The sequence below is a fragment of the Papilio xuthus genome, unplaced genomic scaffold (assembly GCF_000836235.2).
Source record: "Papilio xuthus unplaced genomic scaffold, Pxut_1.1 DF828952.1, whole genome shotgun sequence".
NCBI classification, from domain to species: Eukaryota; Metazoa; Arthropoda; class Insecta; order Lepidoptera; family Papilionidae; genus Papilio; species Papilio xuthus.
In genome coordinates this window covers 3,762,335-3,789,863 of record NW_013529697.1, presented here as the reverse complement: position 1 = coordinate 3,789,863, position 27,529 = coordinate 3,762,335, and the positions used below count along the sequence as shown (strand labels likewise).

The 27,529-nt window shown below is 35.3% G+C and overlaps 1 protein-coding gene across 8 annotated transcripts in view; it reads left to right on the top strand.

The window, feature by feature from the left end:
* dac (dachshund family transcription factor) overlaps window positions 1-27,529 on the top strand; it is a 132,292-nt gene that overhangs the window by 79,492 nt on the left and 25,271 nt on the right. For 6 of the 8 annotated variants that reach the window (XM_013325907.1, XM_013325899.1, XM_013325891.1 and 3 more), the window contains 4 exons: window positions 4,689-4,759; window positions 4,970-5,260; window positions 8,440-8,655; window positions 21,771-21,854. In XM_013325907.1, coding sequence (XP_013181361.1) covers window positions 4,689-4,759; window positions 4,970-5,260; window positions 8,440-8,655; window positions 21,771-21,854 — 662 coding nt within the window. The remainder of the gene's footprint in view (window positions 1-4,688; window positions 4,760-4,969; window positions 5,261-8,439; window positions 8,656-21,770; window positions 21,855-27,529) is intronic. The other 2 variants (XM_013325915.1, XM_013325863.1) reach the window with 1 other exon arrangement.

Sequence of the window (27,529 nt, the reverse complement as noted above, 5' to 3'; positions counted from 1 at the left end):
TTAGTGCACTTTTATTACGGTATTAAGTGATGTAATTTTTTTCATATTATGTTATTCAAATTTAAATAACTGTCTCCGGTCTCCCCCGCGGAGGTCCTGTTCGCAAACGATTCTTCTACGGTCCCCTTAAAATCTGGTTACTTTCGTTAGACATTTCCGTTTAGTACAATAGTAGTGTGCAGTGGCGGAATATTTTGTTTAATGTTATGTAAATTTTACCTTAAAACTATATTGTTTAATTGATGGTAGTGTGATTATAAATATCTCAAATAATTAAGATTTTCTAAATAATTTTACAAAATGTTGTAAATATAACAATTAACTTATTTCAATTGGGTTCACGATAAACATATGTGTAAAGTACTGTGTATACTATCGCAATAATTAGTATGCCTTATTCAAAAGCAATATCTCAAAGTATTATACATATTATGTGATAGAAAAAATAAAAAAAACATTACTAGCGACTCCACTCATTTCTTTGTCCTAAACTTGTAGAAGTTGTGCGGTCGCAATTTTTACAAATGACACGGTGACGTTTATGCAGAGGGCGCGGCATTCACGGGCGGCGGGACGGGGTCGGAGGCGGGGGCGACAAGTCATCATGTTACGTCTTCCTATTATTTTTGCGTTTCTCCGTCCTACTTCCGCTTTAAGTGTTTCCTCCTTGTCATACGATATTGATTGCCTAATTTGCGTCCGTTCTGCTACCTTTGCTGGGATGGTCAATTTCTTGTTTTTGTTCATAAATTAATTTTTATATATTCAATTGTTACTTATATATCAAACTTACTGTAAAAAAAATTAAGATACAATTACGAGGCGCGTCGTTCTTTCTGGATAAACATAAGACAAGTTATCTATATGATAAAGGGAAGTTTTTACTTGCAACGGCCCCTTCCGCTACTTGTATTTTCTTTATAATTTATTCCATTTCTCCCCCACACATCGACATCGGCCGCTGATATTTTTTATTCGATTAGTAAACCCCTAAGGTGTTTTTAGCCTTTTTTCGCTCGATTTTCTTCGAAGCTTTGTTGACTGTTAGGGAGGTTACAATGCTCATTTCTTTTGGATGACTGAGCTTATTTTTATTTTTCCGCTATGACTGCATATTGCACACCGTGAAATAAAAAAACCTTTACTATTTTATATAATCATTGTAAATTTTAATGAAAACCATAAAAATTAATTAATGTAGGCTTCTTAAACCACTTCTTAGTTTTAAATGAAAATACGGTCAAACTGTACCCATTGGTATATCTTGAGCTGAAGCTTTCTATTGCTAAACTGCGACATAGCAAAACCTCACAAGATGAATTAAATAATTATAGGAAGCTAATTGATGGAGAAAGTTTTGTCAGTGTAAGTTAATCAACATTCATTTCAAATCAATAGGCAATAGACATTAAGGCGTGACCCCCTGTTTCCGCAAACCGCACTACTTACACACTCGATTTGTGTTGCGGGAGCGACGTAACAGTCGGGGGAAGGCGGGGAAACGGGGGAGGAGTACGGGAATAAGAAACTTTTTGATGGATCGGACGGAGTTTGTTTTGCATGTGAGTGATATGTCTGAAATAATAAATGTTGAGGCGTCGACGCTTCCCTGACTCCCCTAGCGGAGGGTCGCTAAAACGATTTTTGATTTGGGTGTCAAGCAAATGTTTCACGCGGCGGCGCTCGCCGGATTTGATTTTCTTAATCGATTCTTAAGAATGCAAATTTATCTGTCTATATTTGTATTCGTGTTTAATTACATTTTACAATATCGATTTATAATCGAAACGATGACGTAATTAACGTTTAGTTCGCGTTAGCTATGTAAATGGTGGACGGCGTTATCCAAAGCTCTGTTTAATACTTACCTAGTGTAATCAGATTATGCATACAAGAATGGTTCGAACCCGCTGCAGCGGTATTAGGCTGTGAACGGTTCAGAATTAACTAATCACGGCGTGCATCGGCTTTGGTGGTAGATTGGAGCGCATTGTCCTCGCGCGCGCCTCCGGAATATCTGTTTAGGCCACCAGCCATTCTGTAATGAATATGGCCGCCGCCGCCGTTAACAAACTGAGTTAACCGTCATAATTGAGTCATTGGAACATTTTCATTATCTAAACACTGTAATGTTATCAATGGACTTTACACACCTGAAATAACGGTTACTTTTATAATTTGTTTATGTGCCTAATTATATCTTCTTACACTACTCTAACACTAGGATACTAAATCGTTGAACATATATTTTGTGTTTTTCCAAATGAAGACGTAATTTTGTTTTATTTAACTATTTAAAGGTCTCAAAATAAAATTTCGTGTTATTTGTTTTGACATCTCACTCTAACTTCTGTTTTCAAGATGCTACTTTTACACTTTAAAAATTAATATATTGTCATTGTTATTTGTATTGTGAACCTTTCTGATATCATCGATCACATTAACAACTTTACGATGGTACAAAATAAAATGAAGGAAGTGGAAATAATTTATTACTTTATTGATAGGAACGTTATCTATTGTCCGATCAGAGTTTGATGATTCGATCATTCCATTCCGATTAGTTCGGGATAACACCTTATACGTTTACAATTAAATAAAAATAAATTAGTTTGCTTACAATATAAAGGATATGATGTTTTTTTTTTTAATAAGGGAACAGTTTTTATTAAAAGGATAGATATAAATATATTCATGGTGAAATCAACAAGTCTGTGCGGCTTTTATCAACTTGACGAAGTTCGCCAGTTCCCGTCTGTGTTTTTTTTTTAAAGTTAGAAGAAATTATTTACATATTAATGGTCTCGGAAATGAAAAATATATTAAATTCAAACGGAGCGTCGTCGTGACTCGTCAGTAAAGTACGGAACGACTCTATTTCGAGGGTTACCACAGAGTAACGCATAGTTCAGAGACAACTTAAGCCAAGAAGAGTTTTGTGATTTACTTTTTTAAGAAAGTATTTGCTTATTTTTATTTTAAAGATTTCGTGCTTCAAACCATGTTGTTAAAAAGTAGTTAAAATTACCTTTCTCATATTTTTTCATGGATTGTCTAGGATAAGGTAGTCATGGATAGGAAAGTTCATAACTTGATCAAAATTTTAATTTTACAAATTCAGAGCACGCATAAATTTTCCATTTAAATTCTAGCTCTACACAAACCATTAAAGAAAAGATCCACTAGCATTATATTACACCTTTTATATGTTTTGTCTGTCAAGTCATTGCTCTACAATCTACAAAAGGGTTTCACGAAGGCTTAAAACAGCCACTTATTATGTATGTTACATTTCACTTTCAGACGTCATTTATATTCAAATGCTCAAAAGGCATTACTGCGCAAAAATTGTAGCATTAACCCCCACTCCTTCACCCCTTTGAAATGAGCGAAATTGGTTTCGACAAGTAATTCATTTTTCAGAATCTGCTTTTATTCATGAATTTTCATAGTCATTTCTGTATTATGCGCACGATGTTTCACCGCGGCGAGGCTCAACAAGATTTTCAACGTAATTATTCCATTTTGAATTGACAGTTAATGGAATACCAGATATTTAATTGGTTTAATATTAATTTCTTAGAACTATGTAGATCATTTGAAGGTTCTTGAATTCTGTTATTTCAATAAAATTAAGGGTTCATAGTGAATTATGTATCATTCCTTATTTACCCGATAACTTATACGGTATATGAATTTGATTTAAAGAATCAATCAAAACATTAATAAATACAAAGTGAAACAGAAGCATTCGGTAGTCAAATAAGTCACAATGGGAAGAGAGCCGCGGAATTAGGGTAGCGGCAGATCCTCATACAAAATGATTATCCGCGCCTTCTTTATTGTACACAAAGAAACTCAGCGGGACTCCCTGATATTATACTTTTGCCTTTGAGGTAGCTCAACAACTCAGTGGGTAGCATGCTTTATGGTTTCCAATGATAAAACTGTTTGTCTGTAGTTTTATTTGGATTCGTATCGGGATGCCGTCACTAATTTAGTCTTATTTTTTGCTTTTTTTAGCGATCTTCGCATGAACAGTGTTAATGTGGCATTGATTTATGTTGGAACTTGTTATTTTATACGAATACAAAAGACAGTTAGATAGAAAAACACATGAATTAGTTATGGGGTTAAAGAATAACATCATTAAATTACAGGATATCTGTCTGCAAAGACAAAGAAAAAAAGTCGTCACTAGATCCTGATTAAATCCTTTAACCGTTAATTTATGGCTTATAGCATTGCAGTAGTTAAATATCTACATATAGATAAAAGTAGCAGTAGGCGCTTGGTGTAAAAGCTCATGCGAGGTACACATAATAACAGAAGCCGGGAGCGCGCGGCTGCAGCCCCGGGGCGACGTCTTGCCAATCACTGCGCAGCTAGGCTCACTCAGCTCAGAAACATGTATCAATCAATATGTCTATAAGTTAACTGCAACTGCCTTTGCATTTAAGTCATTTTTTTTTCTATTTTCAAATAAGGAAATATTCGTATACTTTTTGGTCAAACAGTAGTATTTGAACGGATTTACATATTTGCCAATTAAGTAGTAATTAATAGTGTTTTAGAAAAAATTAAAAATAAAATATTATGTTTGAATAAATTTCATTATTCTATACTACTAACATGATTAATTATGATAGCTTTATATCATTATTGTAAAATAATTCTGTTCTTTGCAGGTTGCGTGATGAGCGAGGCGACATTGAACGTGTCATAGCAATGGACAAAGCTCGCGAAGGTTCACACAATGGTAATTATAAAGAATATTTTAAGAACAAAATAGAAAACGTAGAAAACAAAATGTCGTTAAAGTTACTGTGTATGATTTACCAATAAGGCATTTGCCTTAGTGTTATTAGAGGCAAGGGCTTACTATTTTCCGGCTGCAACACCACTAAGCATCAGGGATAGTCAAGCGCTAGTTTGTTCGTATTAATTTATTTCTATTTCTTCCCTACAGGGTCTTCCCCAGGCCACAGTCCTGTCCTGAACTTATCAAAGTCAGGGTCTGGCGACCGCGACCGACAAGAGAGGGTAGATCGCGACCGGCAGGAAAGAGTTGATCGCGACCGGGGTGAGAGGGGCGAGGGGTCCGCCAGCGGGAGAAGCTCCGCCGCTTCGCGACGCACCCCGCAGCCCCCACGGCTACCATCTGCCGCCACCGGAGCAGCTTCGCCACGCTCGCACTCCGACGACAGCGACGCCGCCATGTCCGACCAGGACGAACACAACGTCAAGGACGAGGATGACGGTGAGTCACGTACGATATCATCTAAAAAAATTAAGGCAAAGTTATCATCTTTGTTGACGTGTCCCATAGTGATGAATCTTTGTAAATTAACTTTGATGAAACCTAGAATCCACTAATATTAGCTTGGTGAGCATACAACATCGTTCTGGACATTATACTATTTAACTTTATTTACGTTTGATAAACGTTCATTGATAAATTACAACGAAATTGCTTCAAAAATGATTAGATATGTACCGTGTAAGTAAAAGTAGTCAACAATTTTCCAGCCATTAATAAACCGATCGTGTTCGTTCCCATACCGTAGCCCGTCTTGATCCCTAGACACCGCACGTTTGCTTATAATGGAGCGATATAATAAAATCTTATTACGAGTATTGGCCGCAATTGCCCTCAATGATGTATGAATAGCACTTAAAACGACCCAATTCAATTTTGCACCTTACCTGAAGAGCGTATTGAACACTGGAGCGCTGTACTTTATATTACTTCAATCTTTTAAAATGTTTTCAAGATTATTACTTGAAAAATGGAAATGGAAACAAGAAATTTACTAAAATTAATAACTAGAGTGCTACAAGGCCTAAATATAAGTAGACCAGGTCTAAGCTTCGGTCTTTATTCTTGATACGATTCGTAGGTGTCGCAATACACCAAAACAAAAGTCTTATTGAAAATATTTCTGTGTGACTATTAGTAATTACGTATGTAAATATTTTCAATATGAATAAAAAATGGAATATTAAAGAATATCGGTTTATTGATTTTAAAGTGCCACCCGGTGATCATTACGATAATAAATGTCACTAATGAGTTAGTCTTTGCAGATTTCGCTATTACCACAGATGTTGTACTATTAGATTGATGATGGATGACATGACAATTTCCCTGGCGACATATTAACATTCGTTTTATCTGCAGCTTTTTGTTGATTGAATCTTGGCTTGCTAAAATTATTGTAATCAATTTAGTTGCCGCTATCACTAGTGAGACCATCAATCAAGTGAAAACACGTTATGAACATTACTTATAGAAACAGTTACACGCGCAATGTTTATAGTATGGATAAATAAAAATCTGTAACAACAGAAGTACATGACTGTTTTTTTTTATTATATTACCAAGGAACTTGTCAAAAATGTGAAACAATATCTTAACAAGTCTTGAGTTTCTTTGCAACAAAGTCCTTTATTATAATGAACTTCGAAGTACATTCTTATTATTGTATGCAACAGTTATTACCAATGAATAGGGAGTAATGACCTTTAAGAGGTGGCTATTATGTAAAGTTGTGGTAGCGACGCTACAATCGATGACGCGGAATGGTGTAAATCAAAACAATGATCCGCAAATGTAAATATTGGAAGCGCACAATGGCTAAATTAAGCGAAACAATAAGGATTGTGTGTTGTGTTCTGTGCAAGATGCACACAAAATGCGCGGGGAGCGTGAGAACGAGCATTTACTTGTACTACACAGGGAACTAAAATAATGCTAGGCATTAAATGATATAGACAAGTAACCACTTTTAAAAACCTCTTTTACAAATATGATAAGTATCATATTAATAGGCGTTCTTATTATTACATCTCAATTGTTTTGTTATAATTAATACAAATATCTCTACTTTCAAGAAATGATTACTCTTCTACTTCAAACTTTAAGAACACCACCTCCTTAAATCAATTGTATTTTCGTTTATACACATCTTAGTTAAAATGTTCCATCTCCTATAATTATATATTTCAATACATGCTGAGCGGTCGTCACGATTACTTAAATCTCATTATAGGACGATTTTTTGTTACAATCCCGTCACTCAAATTTAATCTTTGTTCATTTGAGATTACCTCTTTCTTTTAATCGTCACTCATTGCCGACTCAAGATACTGTTATATTCAAAAGATCTTATAACGCATCCTTCTTTGATATGGTAATACGATACGTAAGTGTATACAGTTAAGGTACCATTTCGAATGTAGATTATTCAAAATTGTGTTAATTGGCCTTATTAGGAAGATGGTGTTGTGACAACTGGAAAGTGCTATCGTGAGCATCGACAATGACGAAACGATGTTGTCTTCATTATGTGATGAGCATTCACTATCTTGTCAGGTAAATTAAATGTATCGATAGATCACTTCGGACCGTGAGAGACGCCAAATGGAACACTTTCCTATTATGACCAATAAAAAACAAATTAAAACTATAATAATTGTTGTATGTATTTCAATAATAATTACTACACAAAATAGTTCCTCGTCAATACAAATATATGTACATAATTTGATAAGAAGAGAATACGTTAAATATAATGTAAAAATTTTGTAGTTTTACCGTAATATGTTAAATTCTAATTATGATTCGTTTCGTCTTTTGCCAGTGTTATATAGTACATCGGCTTAGGTACGGCCAGTTCAATATGTTATGGCGTAGTCACGTCGATATTCCATATAATTTCTAATAGGCGCTATTCATAATACTTAAAAAGTATACAATTTATAAACAATGTCTATTCTCAGTAAATCTATTATCTATTTAATTTAACTGAGCCTTTTTTTAATCTAAAATACGGCAAATGAAAGCTCCAAGCAAGAATGACTTCAAATATCGTAATTGATTTAAAATATGTATAACATCGCTACGTTCTTTTTTGAAATGAAATAATTTCTCTTTTGAAAATGTTCCCGTTGCTATCAAAGCTTCAAGATGATCACCACGCGATACCGATGTTGCTGGCAATAATAATTGCAGTTGCAATGATACGCACGCGATCTGCGCACTCGCGTTGTACAGCCTGATGTATCTCTCTCACGGACAACAACGACTTGTTTTAACATTTCATTCCAATCGATTTTATCATTTTACACGTCACTTCATAACGATTATTTTTCTTCTTTGTTGTCGATGAAAGTTGGGATTATTACCTACTATTAAAATTAAACCCTGTCTTTCAAATACGAGTCTACATGTAAATGTTATACTACATTTCGGCTATTTGAGAATGGGATAAATTTAACAGAGAAATTAATAATACATAGATGTCTACTCGGATTCAGGAACAAATAATTATCGGGTTGTTAGAAATATCCACAGTCGCTAGACACTTCCTAAAACACCGCAGCGTGGTGTCTTTAAGACCTTATCTTGTATCAACTTAAGTGATGCCGTTGCCCCAGGAGCAGAGCTGAGCGAGGGGGAGCAGGAAGGTGAAGCAGGCACGTCTCCGGCGCCAGTGAGCTACGCGGCAACCCCCGCGACGCCGGTACCGGTAGACCCCAGCGCCGACACACTGGTCTCCTCCACCGAAACACTGCTACGCAACATACAAGGCCTGCTCAAGGTCGCCGCAGACAACGCGCGTCAACAGGAGCGGCAGATCAGCTACGAGAAAGGTAACCTTGCAAACCTACATGTTTGTTATTTTGAACTTAAAGTTCTGCCAGGTTAACTTAACCCTAAAGACTTCTTTTATAAGGAGTTTTTATAAAGTCAGGGCATCTGATTGTGTGGTCTTAAACTCTTGTAGAACCTATATCAAATTTCGACCTGATCAGATTCATAAGATTTGTGTTTCGAGTACAATGTTGTCAATAAGTAGGTAATATTGGAGTGTATATTACTTAATTAATTTAATATATTATAATATTTTCTATGTAATTGTAGAATTATCAGGAATTCCATGATAAATCTTGAATTGTATAAAAAAATCTTGGCATTCAAATATATCATTCTAAATCATAAAGTGCCATTGGCACTAAAAGTAGCTAAGGTGAAATTTTTATTCACAGAAATATACTGAATAAAATTAAATCTTTAAAAAAGCACAAAAATAAAGTTATACTGTAGGTTTAACGCATAGCAAGTAAGCTTTTCACGCAACGTCTGCGCGGGCGCATGTCGTGCCTTCAACAAATAGCCGCAGTAACAGATGCGCTTGAGTTATGGCCCGACCCACTATCATTACATACGATTGCACTCCGACAGGATAATTGTTTAATTGATATTTCTGCGAGTTATTCATTCACCTCATTCCGTTTCCACCACGAAAGACATTCTATGAGACATAGTATTGTTAACTCATTTTATAAAGAAAGCCTAAATTACATGCGCTACAATAAAATGTTTGGAAGATAATTTTTTACAACCTTACAATACAAAATATCGAGTTATTATAATTTAAAATATTTACAAAACTAATATTATTTCTAAAAATGGATCTAAAAATAATGGAATATATTAAATTTAATATAAACCACCCGCGCTTAAAAAGACGAACAAAACCCAATTGTTATAAAAGCCATAAAAATACAGAAGAGGTCGGGGAGAAAACTCGCGGCACGAGTCATCATCAAACTTGAATATCAATATTGCGCCCCGGGCCAATTGTATTAATAAACAAAACAAAATGAGAAATAATAATGCTATAGGCCAACAAAAGGTTCCATTTCTCCCCCCGATATGTAAGTGAATGGCAAAGAAATCAACCTCTAACACGGCGCACTTTTAAGATTCAAAATTGCCTGCATATGTTTCAAACCAGTAATTTTGTTATTACGATAATAAAATTATTGTTGATGAAACATTTTCCCAATCGATGCATATGGCGAACTTTACTGTTGATCTTTTTTTCATAGAATTACAGCAATCACGACCCTTGCCGCCGCCTCGATTGTTAGGTGTTACTGAAACGACCTTGCATCTTAGTCGTGTTTATTATATTAACACTAAGTAGTATAATGCACACCACTCACTAAACATATTATTGCTCTTAAACTTCAGTAAAATATAATTCTTTGCATGGCGTCTTTATTTTTGTATAATTATTTTGTAACATAGCCAAAGTTGAAAAGAGTACTTTTAACGGATCGATAGTGTTCTATGTATTTCAAAAGCTTTACATCAAATCATAGTTTAAATGGTAGTAGTGATTTCAAAGTGTCAGGTAAAACATTTGCCAATTTTTCAACAGTCTAACAGTGTGTTAGAGTGCTTGCACAAGCGTCAAAACATTTACACGAGCGTAGTAACACACGGCACACCCTCACACTCCACAAATGGTAGATCACTATCTCGACGCATTCGCTGACAATTTTTACACTAGCGGTGAACGGGTGACGTCCGGACAAATGTGTCCGCTTTCACCGCACTATCAGATAACTCGGCAAGGGTTGCGTGAAAGGACTCCGCCGTGATAGAACTGCGACGATTCGTTCTTGTAAATAGACTCGCGATGAATGAGCAATGGTGCCGGTAAGTGATACTTTGAGTCGCTCTGCGATTCTGTTTACACCTTGAAAATATATTCAAACAAAATGAAGGCAATTCTTGAGCTCTATTCTATCTCTATATGCCATTGTCTTAATGTTAGTTTTTTAATTGCTTATTTCGAAATGAGTCTACATCTGACTTGTCCTATCCCATTCTAGGTTTACGATTATCAAACTGCTTTCTCAGAAAACAAATGTGCTGTACAAGTGCTAACAGTAATTAGCTCTGTGTAACTTGATAACGTTTACCATATTTAATTGCTCTTGATATGTAGCAGTACTTGTAAAATGGGCAATTAAATAAATTTTCCAGACACAACAAATACTCGAAGAGTCGGAGAGTAAGGTATACGATTCAGAAGTGTACCTTTAGTGGTTTACGCGCCTCGTTGCAATAAAACGCCGGCAACCGGCGGAATCGGTCCGATGCAATCGCGACGACATAAATCTGCTTCGGCTACTCTTTTAATCCTTTATCCCTGTTAATTCTTACCGCTTAGTTTATTCGCGGAGGGAATGGTCAGGTCTTGTAGGTGCGTTGTTTTGTTGCGCTCTTTTGTTTTACAACTATCAGTTTTTGTTTAGCTAAGTGCCGGTCCCCGGACAAATGGCACACGCACTGGCTGATACGACAAGAATACTTTATGGCTCTCTGTAGATACTTTAAAGAACCCGACTTGGCTATTTGTAGTCTAGGGTGGTATTTCTTTGCCACTTTTGGCATGTTATATATATTTAAACGATTGTAAATACATATAAGATTAAAGAAGAAAGTATAATAATAATAACTTTACAAGATTAATTACTTTTTTAAAATACTTTCTGATTGAGGTACAAATTGTAAAAAAAAAACTGTTAAACAAAAAATATCAAGTATTGTTAGACATATTAACATATTAAGATAAAAATGTGAAGATATCACAAAAATTAAATTATTATCCGTTACATTAATACTCGAGGATATGCGTCATAATTTATCTAGCACATGAGAGGCAATTCCATTTTCTGTTTTATTATCAATCTGTAGGAACATTAACGGAATTACACAAACAAACATTTGCAGAATTTAACACGGCCGCCGGCGTAGCTACCTCTCAATAAAAAGCGCGGAGGTTTTATTGACAAGGCAATAAAGGTGTAATTTGCTTGCATTGCGATGATCACAAATAGCGATTGTCCGTTGTATCGCATCAAGCCATCAATAACGTGGAAGTGACCGATCGAACAAACACGAACTGGCCAATGATAAAAACTGATGAGCAAATAGACAGACAGGACTTGTGTACTCAGCTAATGGATTCAATTGATATGAAAGCTTTTACACAATGACCGGCGACGGCTGCTATCTGCCTGGATGTAACCGCGCTTTAATTATTTTGTGGCTTCACCCTAAAAACCGCTCTTTGTTTTCAATTAATGCATAAAATCATTGTAGCTTTAATTACTGTGAACAAATGACAAAATATACAAACAACTGTTAGGCTATACACCAACAATATGTAACAATTATAAGCCAGCAATATGAAATTTAACTAGTTTTGGAAAAAATCTAATATTGTTAACTAGGAATGTAGATTCTGTTGTGCAAACTAAGAATATTTTATTGGTTAGCTCAATCCGATAACTAAATAGATCGCATTGTAAGTAAACTCAACAAAGTTAATAATAACCAGGCTGTCCATCAGAGGCCTAGAGCTGGTTAGTCGTAGTTCTTTTGTGCTCCTAGGTTCCAGCACCGCCCGCGGGCAACGAGCCCCCGCGATGCGCGCGCGTTGATATTGCCAACGACGCATTGTTGCCGCGCCGCGCCAGCTTTCACGCCATTCTTTCACCGAGGTGCTGCGAATATCGATTATTTTAATCGATGTTTGTTTTCCTCGTGTCTGTGTAAACTTTACTGCTTTGTAAACTTGAGACATAGAGTTAAAATACTTGAAAGGCAATATTTCTAGCGCAACAAATAGAAAAATTGAATTCTCGTTCACAAGTTGTCAAAGAAAAGTTTTTGTATTTTGGCTAAAAGGCTAAATTGGGAAGTACAAAAAGTATTTAAATTGGTGAACAAATATCAGAGTGCATTGAGAGTGGTCGCGCGTTCACTCGACTTAATCTAGCGCCGCATAAAATGTGGTCTACGCATATCAGTCGGCCGTGGATGTAAGTAAACAATAAGTGACATTAACGCTAGGATATTAAAATGCCATTGCTGCAATGTACCGATATGCGAGACATCGGCGGTATTGTGTTACTTGTGCGTCGCTCCGGTTACACCGCGCACGGCACGCGCACGCGACGCGACCACACGCGCGCCATCTAGCGGACGCACTTCCAATATCGAGCGCATTGTGACTTACGCCCGGCAAGGACCCTAATACGGTCAGACAGTTCGCCTCTACACGGAAACTAAATGGCAGACTAATAAACTAAATAGCAATACAGCAAATCAAGCATGTAACTATTTATTATGTAGAAAATACGATGTTGACGCAATGTTTATTTGTGTCACTGAACATTATGGATGAGAAACCTTAGTTACCCTGCTGTTAGTGCACATAACGTGCATCTAACTAATAAATCCTTACGATTTACCTTACGTCCACGTTAGTGAAAAAAAATATTAAAATTATAACGACTTGATTTGACTTGCTGCTGAATTTGCTGAAAGGTTTGTAAATATTCAAAAGTAATTGCTTTTGTGGATACAATAAAAATAATATTTACGTCCCTCTCTTTGTCAGCGAAGGAGTTTTATTTCAATTATATCTTACCTGTTCTACAATTTAATGCTACTGGAAATTCTACCTACATCTATAAATTTCAGACGGCAGCTCAAATATGAATCCGCAACAAGCTAAGAAACCCCCTAAGGATCTAAGGATGTGATGTATCAAAGTAAAGCCATATTACATCCTCTTTGTGTTTCCTTAATATAAACCTTTGTGCTGTTGTGTTAGAATTTAAATTCCATTGTAGAGTTGTGTCGGGTGAGTCGTATGGATACTTTGATACTTGAGAAAGGGGTAAAGTGAGACAATCGTAAAGTTTAATAATAATTACATTCTCAACTCTCCTCCCAGGTTGTGCACAATAATTAACCGCTCGGAATTACTTAGTCGAAATAATTTAATGTGACGCACGCCGAATTATTCATAATGCGTCGAGTCTTTATTAAATACGTTCAAAGGCATACTTTTATTCATTGAATCTATTATTTATTTGTAAGTTAACTGTAATGAATATTTTATTGAAGGAATGAAAATAAATAAGTATTTTACATCTTAGGTTTGGAAAATCTTCTATTAGATAATTTTATATAATATTATCAGTCCACTAAAAAAATTACAAATTGAGCGTTTCCTTTCACTTTCAAGAATTGTTCCACTATTTTGCATTAAGGGGTAATTTTACATGAGTATTTTTTTTATATCATAAGGTAGTAAACGAGCGAGCGACCACCTGAAATCGCTGCAATAGCCAAGTGACCGTTGCCCATAGACATACGCAACTGCATATGCGTTGCCTACCTTTAATCGACGGAGGAGAGGATGCACAGAAAGAAAATATTTTCCCTTCCCATGCATCCTATCATCCGGAAAGTCCACTTCCACATTCCATCCTATCCTTATAAGGAAGGGAAAGAGGACTAAATTAGGCCTCCGGGACGCACATTCATCAGACGAAACGCGAAATTGCTTCCACTTCACGCCTATCTTCTGTGTGGTCGTGGTATTTCACCGGGCGAGCCGGGCCAATTCGTGCGAAGATGTTAAAGCGGGCTCTACCATTGTTAAAATTGAGTTAATTTTAAGAAAATTTATAGGAACATAACAAGCGATGTAATCAAAGTGTAAACATATTTTTAGAGGAAAAATTCCATGTTCAATCATTATTTTTCGAGTATTATCTAAGAGTATATCAGTATTTAGATTGTAAACAGTCGACGCATGAACGCTGTTTGCACAGATAATGAGGACGTGAAACTTGTGAATGTTCTTAATATTTAAAACTGACATAAAACAAGGTTTAGAAGCTGTTATTTGCCGGCAATTTTATCATGAACCACGCGAGCCCACAATTCGTTGTGCGCGCAGGTCATTTGTGAGTGGCAGTGCGTTGTCTCTATGGGGTGAAATAGGAACCCTTGTACTAGTTGTAATTTACATACAGAATTACAAGGCGGAATAACGCGGTTGCATATGTTTAGTTCAGGAGCGTGTTATAAAAGCACTCTTTGTATTCATGATGATAAAAATTCGGAAGTATAACGTTATATTTGATGTAACGCGATTGCCTTGTACGAGATTGTAGTTCTTTTTATTTGGTATACTAATTTGAAACAATAATGGATATTGTAATAATGTTTTAACAGGGTTTCGCATACTTTGTCATAACGTTCATGATGCTTTGTCGATAGATGAAGATTTGGTATGAAGATGAGGAGTGTGTAAACTAATTCGTGTTAGATAAATAACAATTATAGCCTTAAATAGCTGATATGTATTCCAAAGCATAAAAATGTTTCCAGACTATATTAAGCAATGCACCATTACGCTCCAAGTAGCAATTCCTTTTTATTAAAATCTAATTTCTATTAACTCTGGAGGGACAGGGAGAAGAAATAATAAAAGTCATAGCGTGCAGCTGCCTTGAACTCGGCAACTAAGTAAGGATATAAATAATCTTTATATGCAGTAAAAATTTGAGCAACGCGAGCGTAGCATCGGGAACTTTGCAGAAAAATGAAAAATTACCGGTCAGGGAGCGGCGACCGCAAAACATCGCGCAACCGACGACTAATGAAAGCTTAGAGCCATTCGCATAAATCTCCCTTACATTTTTAATACCGATATATCCAGCGAGGGGAGCATCCACCGTCGAGAAAAAACGTAGACGAAGGAACAAAACGTTCGCGGACTCTCGCGTTTATATCTTATTTAAATAACAGATGTTGTCTTATAAATGTGGATTTTTTAATCGGTGCTTTACCAGGGACATAATGGTATCGGCCGATCTGCCGTCAGCTGCCGCCTGGATGCGCGGGACTTTATCGAGTTCGGCGGCTAATTTAAAATATACCCTTCGCGAAGATTCCTTGCATTGCGCGCATGTCATCCGAACTCGGCAGCATATTACCTCTTTCTCTCTTGACCCGCATATATTCTTTATTCGCTTCGTTACCTAAGCTTTTTCGTATCTCTTCGAATCTCAAGGAGTCGTGTAGTCTCATTAAAATAATACAGGCTACCGGATAATCTTATCCGTTGTGTTTCGATCGCAGATTGGGTGCGCGTGCGTCGATAACACCGCGAGTTATTCAAGGCGGTGCACGCCTACACGATACACTTGTACTTTTTAATTCATTTTTCGACGACATCTTCATTATCTCGACTCGTACAACGATACGAGCCTGCGCACTTATCACTGCAATCCAAACGAAATACAAAAACATCCCACGGAAGATAAAGTATACACGACACCGCAAGAAGTAAATCTACAAATAATTTTTTCTTCACAAATAAGTACACCGCAGTTCAGTTTGAGTGCGTTTTAGAAGAGATTTTTAATTTGGCAATAGAAAAGAAGTTTTGAGGCATTCGAAATAGAAACGAGTTTTAGACAGGAAGAGGATATAAAAATCCGCTCTACATTTTCCACATTATATGGGGAAGCAATTCTTATGATTATTAGCGCGGAGGCCGCGGGAGTAATCCTCAGCAGTGACACTGCCGTGTGACATAAGCCGGAAAAATCTAATAACAATAAAATAAAATTGCCGACGGTTTGTAAATTTAGAAAGCACAGGGAGGGAAATTCGTTTTTCGCACAGTAACAAGCATTATCGTTACTTTACATTTACCTTTTAATGGCATCGTGAATTTTGATAATATATTTAGGTCTGAATCGAACAATATCTTACTGGAGAATAATATATGTAGCAATAAAACTGTCATTTGTTTTATAAGTTTTCGAATGTCTTCTAGTGCTTATTATCATTTTTCAAAAGCAGTTGTTGTTTATTTTAGCATTTTTGTACCACTAATACCATATTTATATTCAACATTTTTAATCTATTATTCAATCAGCGTGAAATCCGTTTTGGTAATCCTAATTGCGTTTTATCTTCAGCTTTGAAGCACTTAAATCAACAATATTCCTCAGTAATATTTCCTTATGGTATTACTATTAAAATTTCACCTTTATTCCGAGTCGAGTTCCTACATTTCATTCCCATTGAAAACGTCCAAACGCCCGCCTTGGGGAGCTATGAATGCTTACCTTTTGTTTCCCTCTTCAAAGACTCATTTTGGTTGCGAACACCTTAACGTTCCTTTAAATTATTTAAACAGCTTTGAGTCGTAAATTTCAAGGCAGACTTTAATTGTTATTTTAACTGCAAGCTCAACTTAGTCTCCCGTAAGGTGGGGATCGTAGAAATATGTCTTAATTCGCCACCCTATGACTTATGTTTCATTGAAATTAAATTGCTTTTGTTGCTTCCACAGATAGAGATATTAATAAACGAAATTTTATAACGTTTCGTTTTACAAAAAAGTTTTGTTGACAAATTAAATTAAAGATATTTTTAATTCTACTTCAAGTTTAAAAACCGAAATCATTCATCATAAGAAGAATGTATTTTAAGTTATGTTTTTGTTAAAGAAAGAACTATTCTCTTCTATTTAATTCTTCATTCTTACATAAGCGTTTACAGTTCGTTAATATCTATGTTATATACATTTAAACGAATATTACATTGTTTAAACAATTTCTACCAATGTCTGTATAACACTACAATGTTAAAAACTCATAGCTTGGTAAAGGAATATACATTTCAAATTTAAATAAAATTGTTTCTTTTACTGAGTGCATGAAATTGAAGAGAAATAAAATTTCGTCTCGACCCTTCCGTATTCGGCAATCATATTGACGCGTCGAAAAAAAAGACGTCATGTTCTTTTCAATCTTGAATGAAATCGAGTGCACTTACGTTATCGCATCTCTGAGAAACTCTTACAATATCACTCAGTTAATTACTTGGAAGCATTAAATTGCGTAACCGAAATGGATCCTTTTGTTTATGGGTTCCGATTCTTTCAATAATCTATCAGCCGTTGCATCAGTTCTGTTTTCGTTATAATAATAATTGTCCATAATTACATATTCCCTCGATCGAAGCATCGTTTTTATTGTTATTTTATTTATAAAGTAATAATTTTTCGTCGGGCGCAACTCTATTAGGTTTTTAAATTTGATTGATCTGATATAAAGATCGATTTAATGATTGACTGCTCTTCACTTTTGATCCTCTTTTCTTTTTTTCCATAAACGTTTTCTTTGTATATCTGTTGAAGGTATATTTAAATTAAAAATTGTAAAACATATTTAAATTAAAAACGTAAAATACTTCGACTTCCAAGAAATATGTAACAAAAAATAACTTGCAATATTATGAACTACCTACGATTATGTATGTATCTACTATAAAGTCTAAACCCCTTACTTTCGATTCATATATTATTTTACATTTTGAGTGTTTACATACAGTCTATCCTAGAGATTAGCTGTTATCTTGACTATTGTTAGATAATTGTACAATTGTAAGACAATAATAGTTAATTAAATGATTAAGTAACGTCTAAGTTTGTAGAGTTAATAAGGCTTGTAAGTAGCAAAGGACATGTAACAATAAGAGGATAGATCGCTAAGTACGCGGGGACCACCGGGGCCAGCTTTTGTTGAGGCGCCTCCACTCGCAAATCGCGAGATGTTCAGATACGCCGCGCATGCCGACACGGGTCCTTAATGACCGTCCCTTCGCTCAAGTAATTTACGTCGCATGTGCGAAACCTCTCTTAACTAAAAGCCCTCTAAATTACACCATGCATCGCGATTGATTTCGTATTAATCTCGAAGGCATAACAAATCAATTTTTAAACCTAAATTATAATACTGTATCGGGATATATTTTGCATCCTTATGTTTATTAATCATCTGACAGTTGAAAAGTTAACTTAAACTTTAAAGATCTATATCTTGAAGTGAGAATTCTCTGAACGCAAAATGTACAAGTACTTGTATGTAGAGAAGTTGAATTATTAAAGCTGAAGTAAAGGGTCGGATGGAAACTTTTACAAGTTAACCGTATTTAGAAATGGCAAGACCTTAAAGTGTTTAGGCTGAACTATCTTAAGCGCAAGGGTCCCCTAGCAGGAGAACTCGGATTGGACTTTTACCCTTAGGTTATTTTGTGTTAACTTGATTTTGTGACGCATCGAGATATTTATCAAAACTAAGCTCTGTGCATTGACTCCAGTCTCATTTTCGTCTTTCTTTAATTGTAGTATTTAAATTTCATAATATTTACAATAATTTTAAAATAATCGATAATTAAATAAGAAAAACAATAATCAACTTTTATTCTGGCATACTCGACTACATTTACTCGTTTCTTTTTTATCAAATAGCATAATATAATGAGGTATATTCTAGATTCGCAGTAATCAAATAATATATGACTCATATACTTGGAGAAATGAAACAAAACAGCAAGCAGCACAATGAACAAGACAACGTTTCAATTTACAAGATCCGCGGCCGTGATAATCCGCCGGGAGCCCGATCGGTCGCTAGCGCTGGCTTATTACGTGCCTTGCCTCCGCACAACTTAACTTGTCTCCGTATTATCAGCCAGATTATTGTTAGTCGATATGCTACGTGGTTTCAACTATGCGTATGTCCTCTTTGTCTTTTGTTATATGTAAATTTTTATACTAATAAGCTTTACCATGGATGGTAACAGTCGACTAGTGAATTTTAAGAATTGATCACGCACGCTATTTGTCTTTCGGTTTATGCAACCAATCAGAGCTCTTGACTATATATTAGGTATATAACAGTAAGAAGTTCTCATTTATTTTCATTTTTCCATTTAAAAATAAACAATTAATAAATAAACACCCGCTATATTCATAATAATTCATTGTATCATTGTAACCGTATAGAACATTATCGTTTTAATCGAACATAACGATTGTGGTTTGTAGTAATTACAAAGTATAAACTATGCATAATACCATTGGATTATATTTCGAAATGGCGATTTTAATTACACCCCTGCCACAATAACTGCGAGCAACAAATCTCATCATTGAATGGAACATGATAGTTGCGGGCCCGTAATGTTGTTGGGGACTTAGTAATATGTATGTGAATCGATTACAAGTATTAATTTATAATGTAAAAGCCAATTTCTCATACATTTAAGATTCAGATGCACCATAGTTATATTGTCTTATGATGATTGGAGCGTCGGTGGCTCAGTGGTCAAGCACTTGACTTACAATCTGCAGGTCCTGGGTTCGAATCCCGCCATGTACCAATGTGTTTTTCCATTTCCAATTTACATATGTACATTTATCCGACGTTCTTACGGTGAAGGAAAACATTGTGATGCAACCTGTACATATCTGAGAAGAAATTCAAAGATATGTGTGAAGTCAACCAACCCACACTTGGCCAGCGTGGTTGACTATGGCCTAATCACCCTTAACTTAGGGTAGGCTCCGAGCCCCTCGGTGGGGACGTATAGTGAGCTGATAATGATGATGATGATGATTTAATATTTCTAATTATATACCAGTGGTGTAGTATTTCTTTTTTCCTACTTAAGTGCTCTATGCTTGAGTTTTCAGGAAAATGTAAAGAGTTAAGGCTCTTCCAAAGCAAGCTTTCAAAATAATTATGAAAGTTAACAATTTAAATCATGCAAATAAAATATTTAATTTTTATTTATAATATGTACATATAATTCGTTTATTTAAATGGTCATTTACGCGTAAAGAAGTGTTACTTGTTAAAAAAATAATTTTGATAACTTTATATGCAATCTAAATTTTTATGAAGCGGTATCTTAAGAAATTCAATTCAGTTGTGTACGAGTACTGGAAAACTTTAAATTGAATTAGTTTATATTCACTTTGCAAGTCTCTTACACTTCTGATGTCATACTTTTTAAAAGTTTAACATCTTGTTAGCGGTTTATTGAAGTTGTATTTATTCATAAACATTCGCGAAATATATTTTAAACATAGCTATGCTATGCTGTTCAGACAGATCACGCCCACTGCTGGGCATAAGCCTCCCCTAAAGATTGCCACGACGATCGGTGCTACCCTCATCCAGGATACGCCCGTACTCTAGACCAGATCATTGGTACATCTTGCAGGAGGCCTGCTATGCTCTGAAACCTAAAAATGTTTATTTAATTGTATTTGTATAAGATATATTTTTATTGAAAACTATTTGATTGTTAAAATAAAAACTGTATTTGACCAATATGTTCGTATAAAATTGAATCAAGAAAGATAAGTGATACAAGAACAAAGCTTCGAATTTTCGTTTGAAATGAGCAAGTGGCGCCGTAGTCGTAGGTCCTAACAACGCAAGTTAATCAGCCTGATCCCCTTACGACCTCCATTAGATAGACTGAGCGACTAAGGTGGCTAATTGAATAAGGGACCAAATTAAACTGTGAGCCGGCATGACCTCTTTCTATTCAAATTCGAGTCGTTCTTGATGCGTTCGCTTAAACTGATTTAACGTATACACGCAGTCACGTTGATATGTAAATCGATGGAAGAGATTAGATCACATTATTAAGGTGACTTGATTTTGTAAATTAACGTTGACACATGTCATCAAATCTTTGTATACTCCTTTGTACCTTTTGTCCATATTTAAAATCAAAACAAGGTATATTTTTATGAAACAGTTATATAAATGTCTTGTCAATCAATATCTTTAACGAAAGTGTTCATATGAAATGTGAATTAGCTGTATTTAATTCTAGTTTATTTTAGAGTTGATCACTGTGGTTGCTTGAAGCACACTAAATACTATGTCGGAACATAAGAGAATCGGAAGTTCCTCCCCCAATCGTTTCCGTCAGGTTAGATTTAATTGAAAGTTATGCAAATCTCTCAATTCGACTCCTTCACAATGGTACCGGGATTCCGAATGAGTTAATCCGTGTTTATGTTCCTAATCGGCCCCTTGCTGACGGCCTTGTTACGGCTTTAGCTCACTGTTAAATTTATACAATGCCTTTTGCGAACAATGAACCATTTATTTAAGGTAAATCATTGTTTATGTTAGCTTCTTGCTATTTCTTAATAAACTTACTAAGTGAAAACTAACTTGAATCGTTGATATTAGTATTTATTTATGTTATATTGTTGCAGCTGAATTAAAAATGGACGTGCTCAGAGAGCGGGAGGTGAAAGACAACCTAGAGAGACGACTAATGGACGAGCAGAAAATGAGAGGTTAGTCCCATAGATTTTTTTTACAACTTAAGTAATCTACATGCTACACAGAAAATTTTCTAAGTAATATAAAAAAAATCTTAAGTCTACTATGCTTTACCGATATCAAGTTTCAATTGTTATAGTCTTTTTTCACTTTCATCGTAAACATGAATTGTCTAGAATATTCAAATTATAAATAAAAGCCGTGCTCTTCTATGAAATTGCAAAATCTCTTTTGTCCGCTAGTCGTAGACACGTACCGGTGCGAAAAGAACAAACAAGGTGTAATTTCAATGCCTTCATAAATCTCCGATCACGAGCGAGCCTCGCATTCGCCAAAATTAACAAGAGATCTTATTACGGAACCATTGTCTTCCTCCGCGGCGTGTTATTTATTTCCAACATTAAAACTATTCTCTCATGTTACAAGAGCCGGTGCCTTATGTTCTGTTACCAATTTTCTTTCCGTGCCAACGACTCATCGGTCGTTTCTGCAATAATTGCAATGTATTATGGCTTCTATTATTTCTATCTTCTTTATGCTCTTCTTAATCTTGTCTATTACTATTGCATCTGTAAAAAATACAAATATACCTAATAAAATTAAGACTCAAAGTATCCTACTATTAATAATTATTAGAAAAAGAAAATCACACGTTTCTAAGGGATTGAAATACAACCCCTAACAAATGTAAAGGTTAATTTCCAAACAAACAATACCACCCTTTCTTCGTTTATAAAGAGTATTGTAACAAGTAAAAGGAAAGCAAACTGGCTTGGGGTGACCTTTGTACAAATGTCAAACAGAACGATGACAGCAACCTGATGTCTCAAGACAAAAGGGTTGCTATTAAACGTAATAACATTTGAAATTATTTTGTATTAGACTATTTCAAACATATATGTACCATGTCACATATTTGTTATGAAAATGGTTAAAGTAAATGATAATCTATTTACTACTTTAGTAAATAAAGCTTGAACAAAACATAAACTTTTGTAAAATTTAATATTCTGGAATATAAACTTCATAGTATTATAAATGCGATTGTTTAGATGGATGGATGTATTGATGTTTGTTTGAAGGTATCTCCAAAACGAATCTCGATGAAATTTGACAAACATATAGAACATAGTCTGAAGAACACATAGGCTACTAATTATGTTTTTAGGGTTGCGTACCTCATAGGAAAAAAACGGAACCCTTATAGGATCACTTTGTTGTCTGTCCGTTCGTCCGTATGTCAAGACCCTTTTTCTCAAAAACGCGTGAAGGTATCAAGCTGGAATTTATTTTAATACCGCTAAGACGGAGTCATGAGCGACTGCTAGTATAATATACAGAAGTTAAGAGTAAAGATTAAAAACAAGACATTAGCGGAGGCGATGTGATTAGATGTGAGACATGTGTTCTAATTACGAACAAACAAAATGTTGGCAGTGTAAACATTTCAGTTCCGCTCACTAAAATAATGAACGAGCTATTTGTTACACTAAATCATTTTTAATCCTACGTTATATTTTAATTTTAAATCTAACTTTTTTGTTAGTTCACTATTACGTAGCTGCCGATTAAATTGTTTGCTACGATTTTAGGTCACCTCTATATTTTTTAATGTCTGCGCTAAAGCTGTTAATGGATTTCAGTCTATTTACCGCTCTTAGCAACTGTAAAAGCTTTCTGACAACTTTCTTTCATTTATAGCGAAATTAATTTTGCGACTTCTGTCCAAAGTTTTAGTTCTTCAAAGCCTTCTTACGGTTTATTCATATACATAATTATTTATTTTACTTACATATTTTTTTATTTTACTTTTTACTAATATTGTATTATAAATGCGAATGTTTAGATGGATGGATGGATGTTTGTTTGAAGGTATCTACATAACGGCTGCATGGATCTCGCTGAAGTTTGGCATAGATGTCTACATCTATGCCACATTTCAGCTGTATGTAAGTGTAGCAATATGTTCTAACACAGTCTGGAAGAATACACAGGCTACTTATTAAGTTTGTTATTAATTTCGCGCGGATTAAGTCGCGAGCGACAGCTAGTGAATGTATAAATTTGTCCCAACGTATTTTCTTAAGTTATATTTGTTTCTTCGCAAGTAATATAACCGGAATCGATAGAGTTTTGTTTAAAACGTTTTGTTAGTTAACTGTACAACGCTGGAGGCGGAATAAGTTCGGATATTCACATCCCATACATATTTCACACGGTGAATGAACGCGATTGCGATGTGAGCAATACTGTTAATTGCCAAAAACCAATCATCAGATAGCGCTCTATGCGTCCACGCTATGAATTACGCCTTTAGTTACAAAAGCAAAGCCGACCAACATTTATACGTACATGCATCGATCATACATATTTTAAATGCAATTGAACATACAGCCGATCATTTTTTTAACAGTATCATGGCTTGTCAATTTTTAACTACATTGTCATATTACTAGATAGTGATATTGTTTTGATACGTTCATAGATATGACAAGAGTAATAGAAACTATTATACATGCTTTAACCCCACTTTCCATTCAAAACATAGTGGTCAAATTGGCCAAATATTTAGATAGAGTTTGTTTAACTTTTATTAAAGTCTCTAAATCTAATAGATGTGTTATGTCACTACATATCTGGCCAAGTCTTAAGCCAAAATACTTGTTTCATATACTTTTTGTTTTTAAACGGTTTCTAATTTGTGTATTATGTAATAAAAGGTTCATTACCGGCCAGTAAGGCTGCTGCAATAACAATCAATCAGGGAGGTCGATCGAAGTCCGCCAGGAAAATTGGAATAGAGCCCGAATAGAGGCCGGGCTAATCAACGGCCGCGGAGCGCACGGCCATTCATAATACATATTGTATTGAATGCGCCGATATCGCATCCGAATCTAGTGCTTTCGTAATGCCCTAGTCCATTTAAACAATGATGCGCTTAGTGGTATTATCCTGGTATTAAATTAATTAAACTATACTTCCAGATTTAATTTTGATGTCTTCTAATATGCCTTGTAAACAACATTTTTGTTGTTAAAATGTATTATAATAAAGTTATATTTTTATCGAAAAAAAAGCGAGAACTTTGTTGCGCACCTAATATTTTTTAATATTTTTCGTCGTGTTGTTAAAAAGCAGTAATTTGTTGGGGTAAACTTACGTCCAATAATTAGATATGTACTACGTTTAAAAGCATTAGCTTATTTTGATATATTAAGTTTAAATGTTACTCTAACATTTGCAAAATCAAAGTAATAAATAGATTTCCAACTCATTTATAATACTAACGGGGTGATTTATTCGTTTATAATTGAACTGGACACGTCTACAATGAATATTGACTGTAAGAAGGCACACCCTTTAAGGGTCTCCATTCATCGCCAAAGGTTGTTATGCGAGTTAGTTTCAAGGGGGAGTCAAAGATGTTTGCAAGTTTCGCTTTATGATTTCCTACCGTATCCTTTAATTTAATCATTGAGAGAAATGTACACTTGCTTAAGAATTTCGGAGCATCAAGTTCGCGACAAATAATGTTGATGATTAAAATGCTAAAATTTATTCGGTTTTCATTTTTTTACTTCGTAAAATTTTGTCTCGATTGTCTCATTTTTATTTTGAACTATATGAAAATAATGAGCCTGTACTAACATTTCCTAAGCAATGTAGTATTTGTGATGAGATATAAAAAGTGTTTATGTGATAAACCTACGTAAACTATTTAATATTTTTTTTGGTTTTTCGTGTGTACGACGACAAGACGACATTGCCTTTAATGTCAATTTGTACTCAAGAAATTGTTACAATCAAAGATTAATAAATAATAGTGTTGTGAGTAGGTGAGTATCCCGCATCCCCCGAAAGACGGAGCCCGACCCGCGCTAGCAAAGGAGTCGGTATAATTCTCATTGTACTCGAGATTGCGTAATTAAATAACATGTAGGCCGTAACATTACGGGCGTCTTGAAAGGGTTCGCAATGGAAATGTTACGCCAATTATGTGAACATTATGCTGGGAATGGAGGGTTATCGATGTCTATGCCCCTGTATGCGTCACAAATACCATATTACTTGGGGCATCGTGTGACGTTAGATTATTGTGTTTCATATGTATGTTATTGCTTAGACAAAATGTTTCGGTTAGGCCGCCGACCCCGACATTATCGGAGCCCCGGGCAACTTATAAACATAAATTCATCTTCGAATTCTGTACGGGATGGGGCTGCTGGTGAATAAGACATGCGGTCGAAACGACTCAATCATTCAATGAACATACCAACAAAGCAGTTTTAATATTGCGTAACTTTACTCTTTGATAAAAACTATACCAAAAAATGTGAGAATCACTAGCACTCCAAGCTTGCAACTTTCTTCAATCCATCTATTACTACACTTTTGATACAAAAGGCTGGTTTAAAATTATAAAAACAATTAAAAAATATTACTTAAAACAAAGCGTACAAACTGAGCGTATTTATCACAAAACGTAACAGGAAAAGCAAACTCGGAAACGTATCTATTTGTCCATTGATGGCTTATTTTGGAATGAATCTGGTCGAATGCATTCGTAAACGATCAAATGAGCATTCCCCTCGCATTTGGACGCAGTATCGGGGATCGTCGGCCGACTGATCAAATTCAAATGGAGTTGGCCGAACAATCGTATCTGCATGTGTCAGTAGTGCATTGTGATGCCGACACCCACCTGATGTATTGCCTCCGCAACACAACTCCATAATAGAACAGATTTATTACTTAGTAAAGGAATTGTGTAGCACATTGCATATTTACTTGTTTAAATAGAGATGATAACGATTAGGAGAGATTATAAAACAATTTGTTATTCTGGAATCTTCTAGTACGTCCATCAATATTTAACACCGGATGAGTTAGGAAGAAATCAAAAAATTTTTGCAATAGCGGCAAACAAGCGGCCGGGCGAGTTCGTGCGCCGAATGTCCGCCGCAGGTTCGCAGCCGTGTGCGGAATTCAATTACTCACTTCGGCTGTCGTCGATTTTGAAGTTCCGTCTGACGCTACGTGGAACCGTTGCAAATATTTGCAGTCTTTGTTTCAGAACTACTGGATTTCCTCGCTAGTCCAACGTAGTTTCAATTTAAAAGTGCTACTGCATATAAAACTATCCAATTTTAGGTTGCCTTTTTTAGGATTATTTGATGAAATGCAGTAAAGTAAATAGGTAACACAATATTACTGTCTTAAAAATACGTTTTTCTACATAGAATAAATGTATGCCTCAACAGTATGCATTTTTAAGACAATTATGTAGTCTTGTAGTTAGTCGCAAATTATTTTGGTATTGGGGGTGGATTTGTCGCATTCTTCTCAGTTCTTATCAGTGCCCGAAGACGCTGGGTGTCCCGGACGTGACCGACCTACCAATATACCTTCTAATTCCGAACACGTCACACCGCGGAATATGTGTACACCAACAAAATGTATATTACTTTGGTCAATATAAATACGATAAGATTTTAGTATCAACAGAAGGAATAGTTTTTCAAATACTTTAATAGATAATCATTGGTGTCGTAACAGTTCAGAAGCTTTATTACTACAATAGAACAAAAAATAGTTCTTTGTGATCTATTGTTAGAATTTTATTATTGTTTAATTATGAACTAAATTAATTTGCTAGCTTTAAAAGCTTCAATGAATAGATCGATAAAAT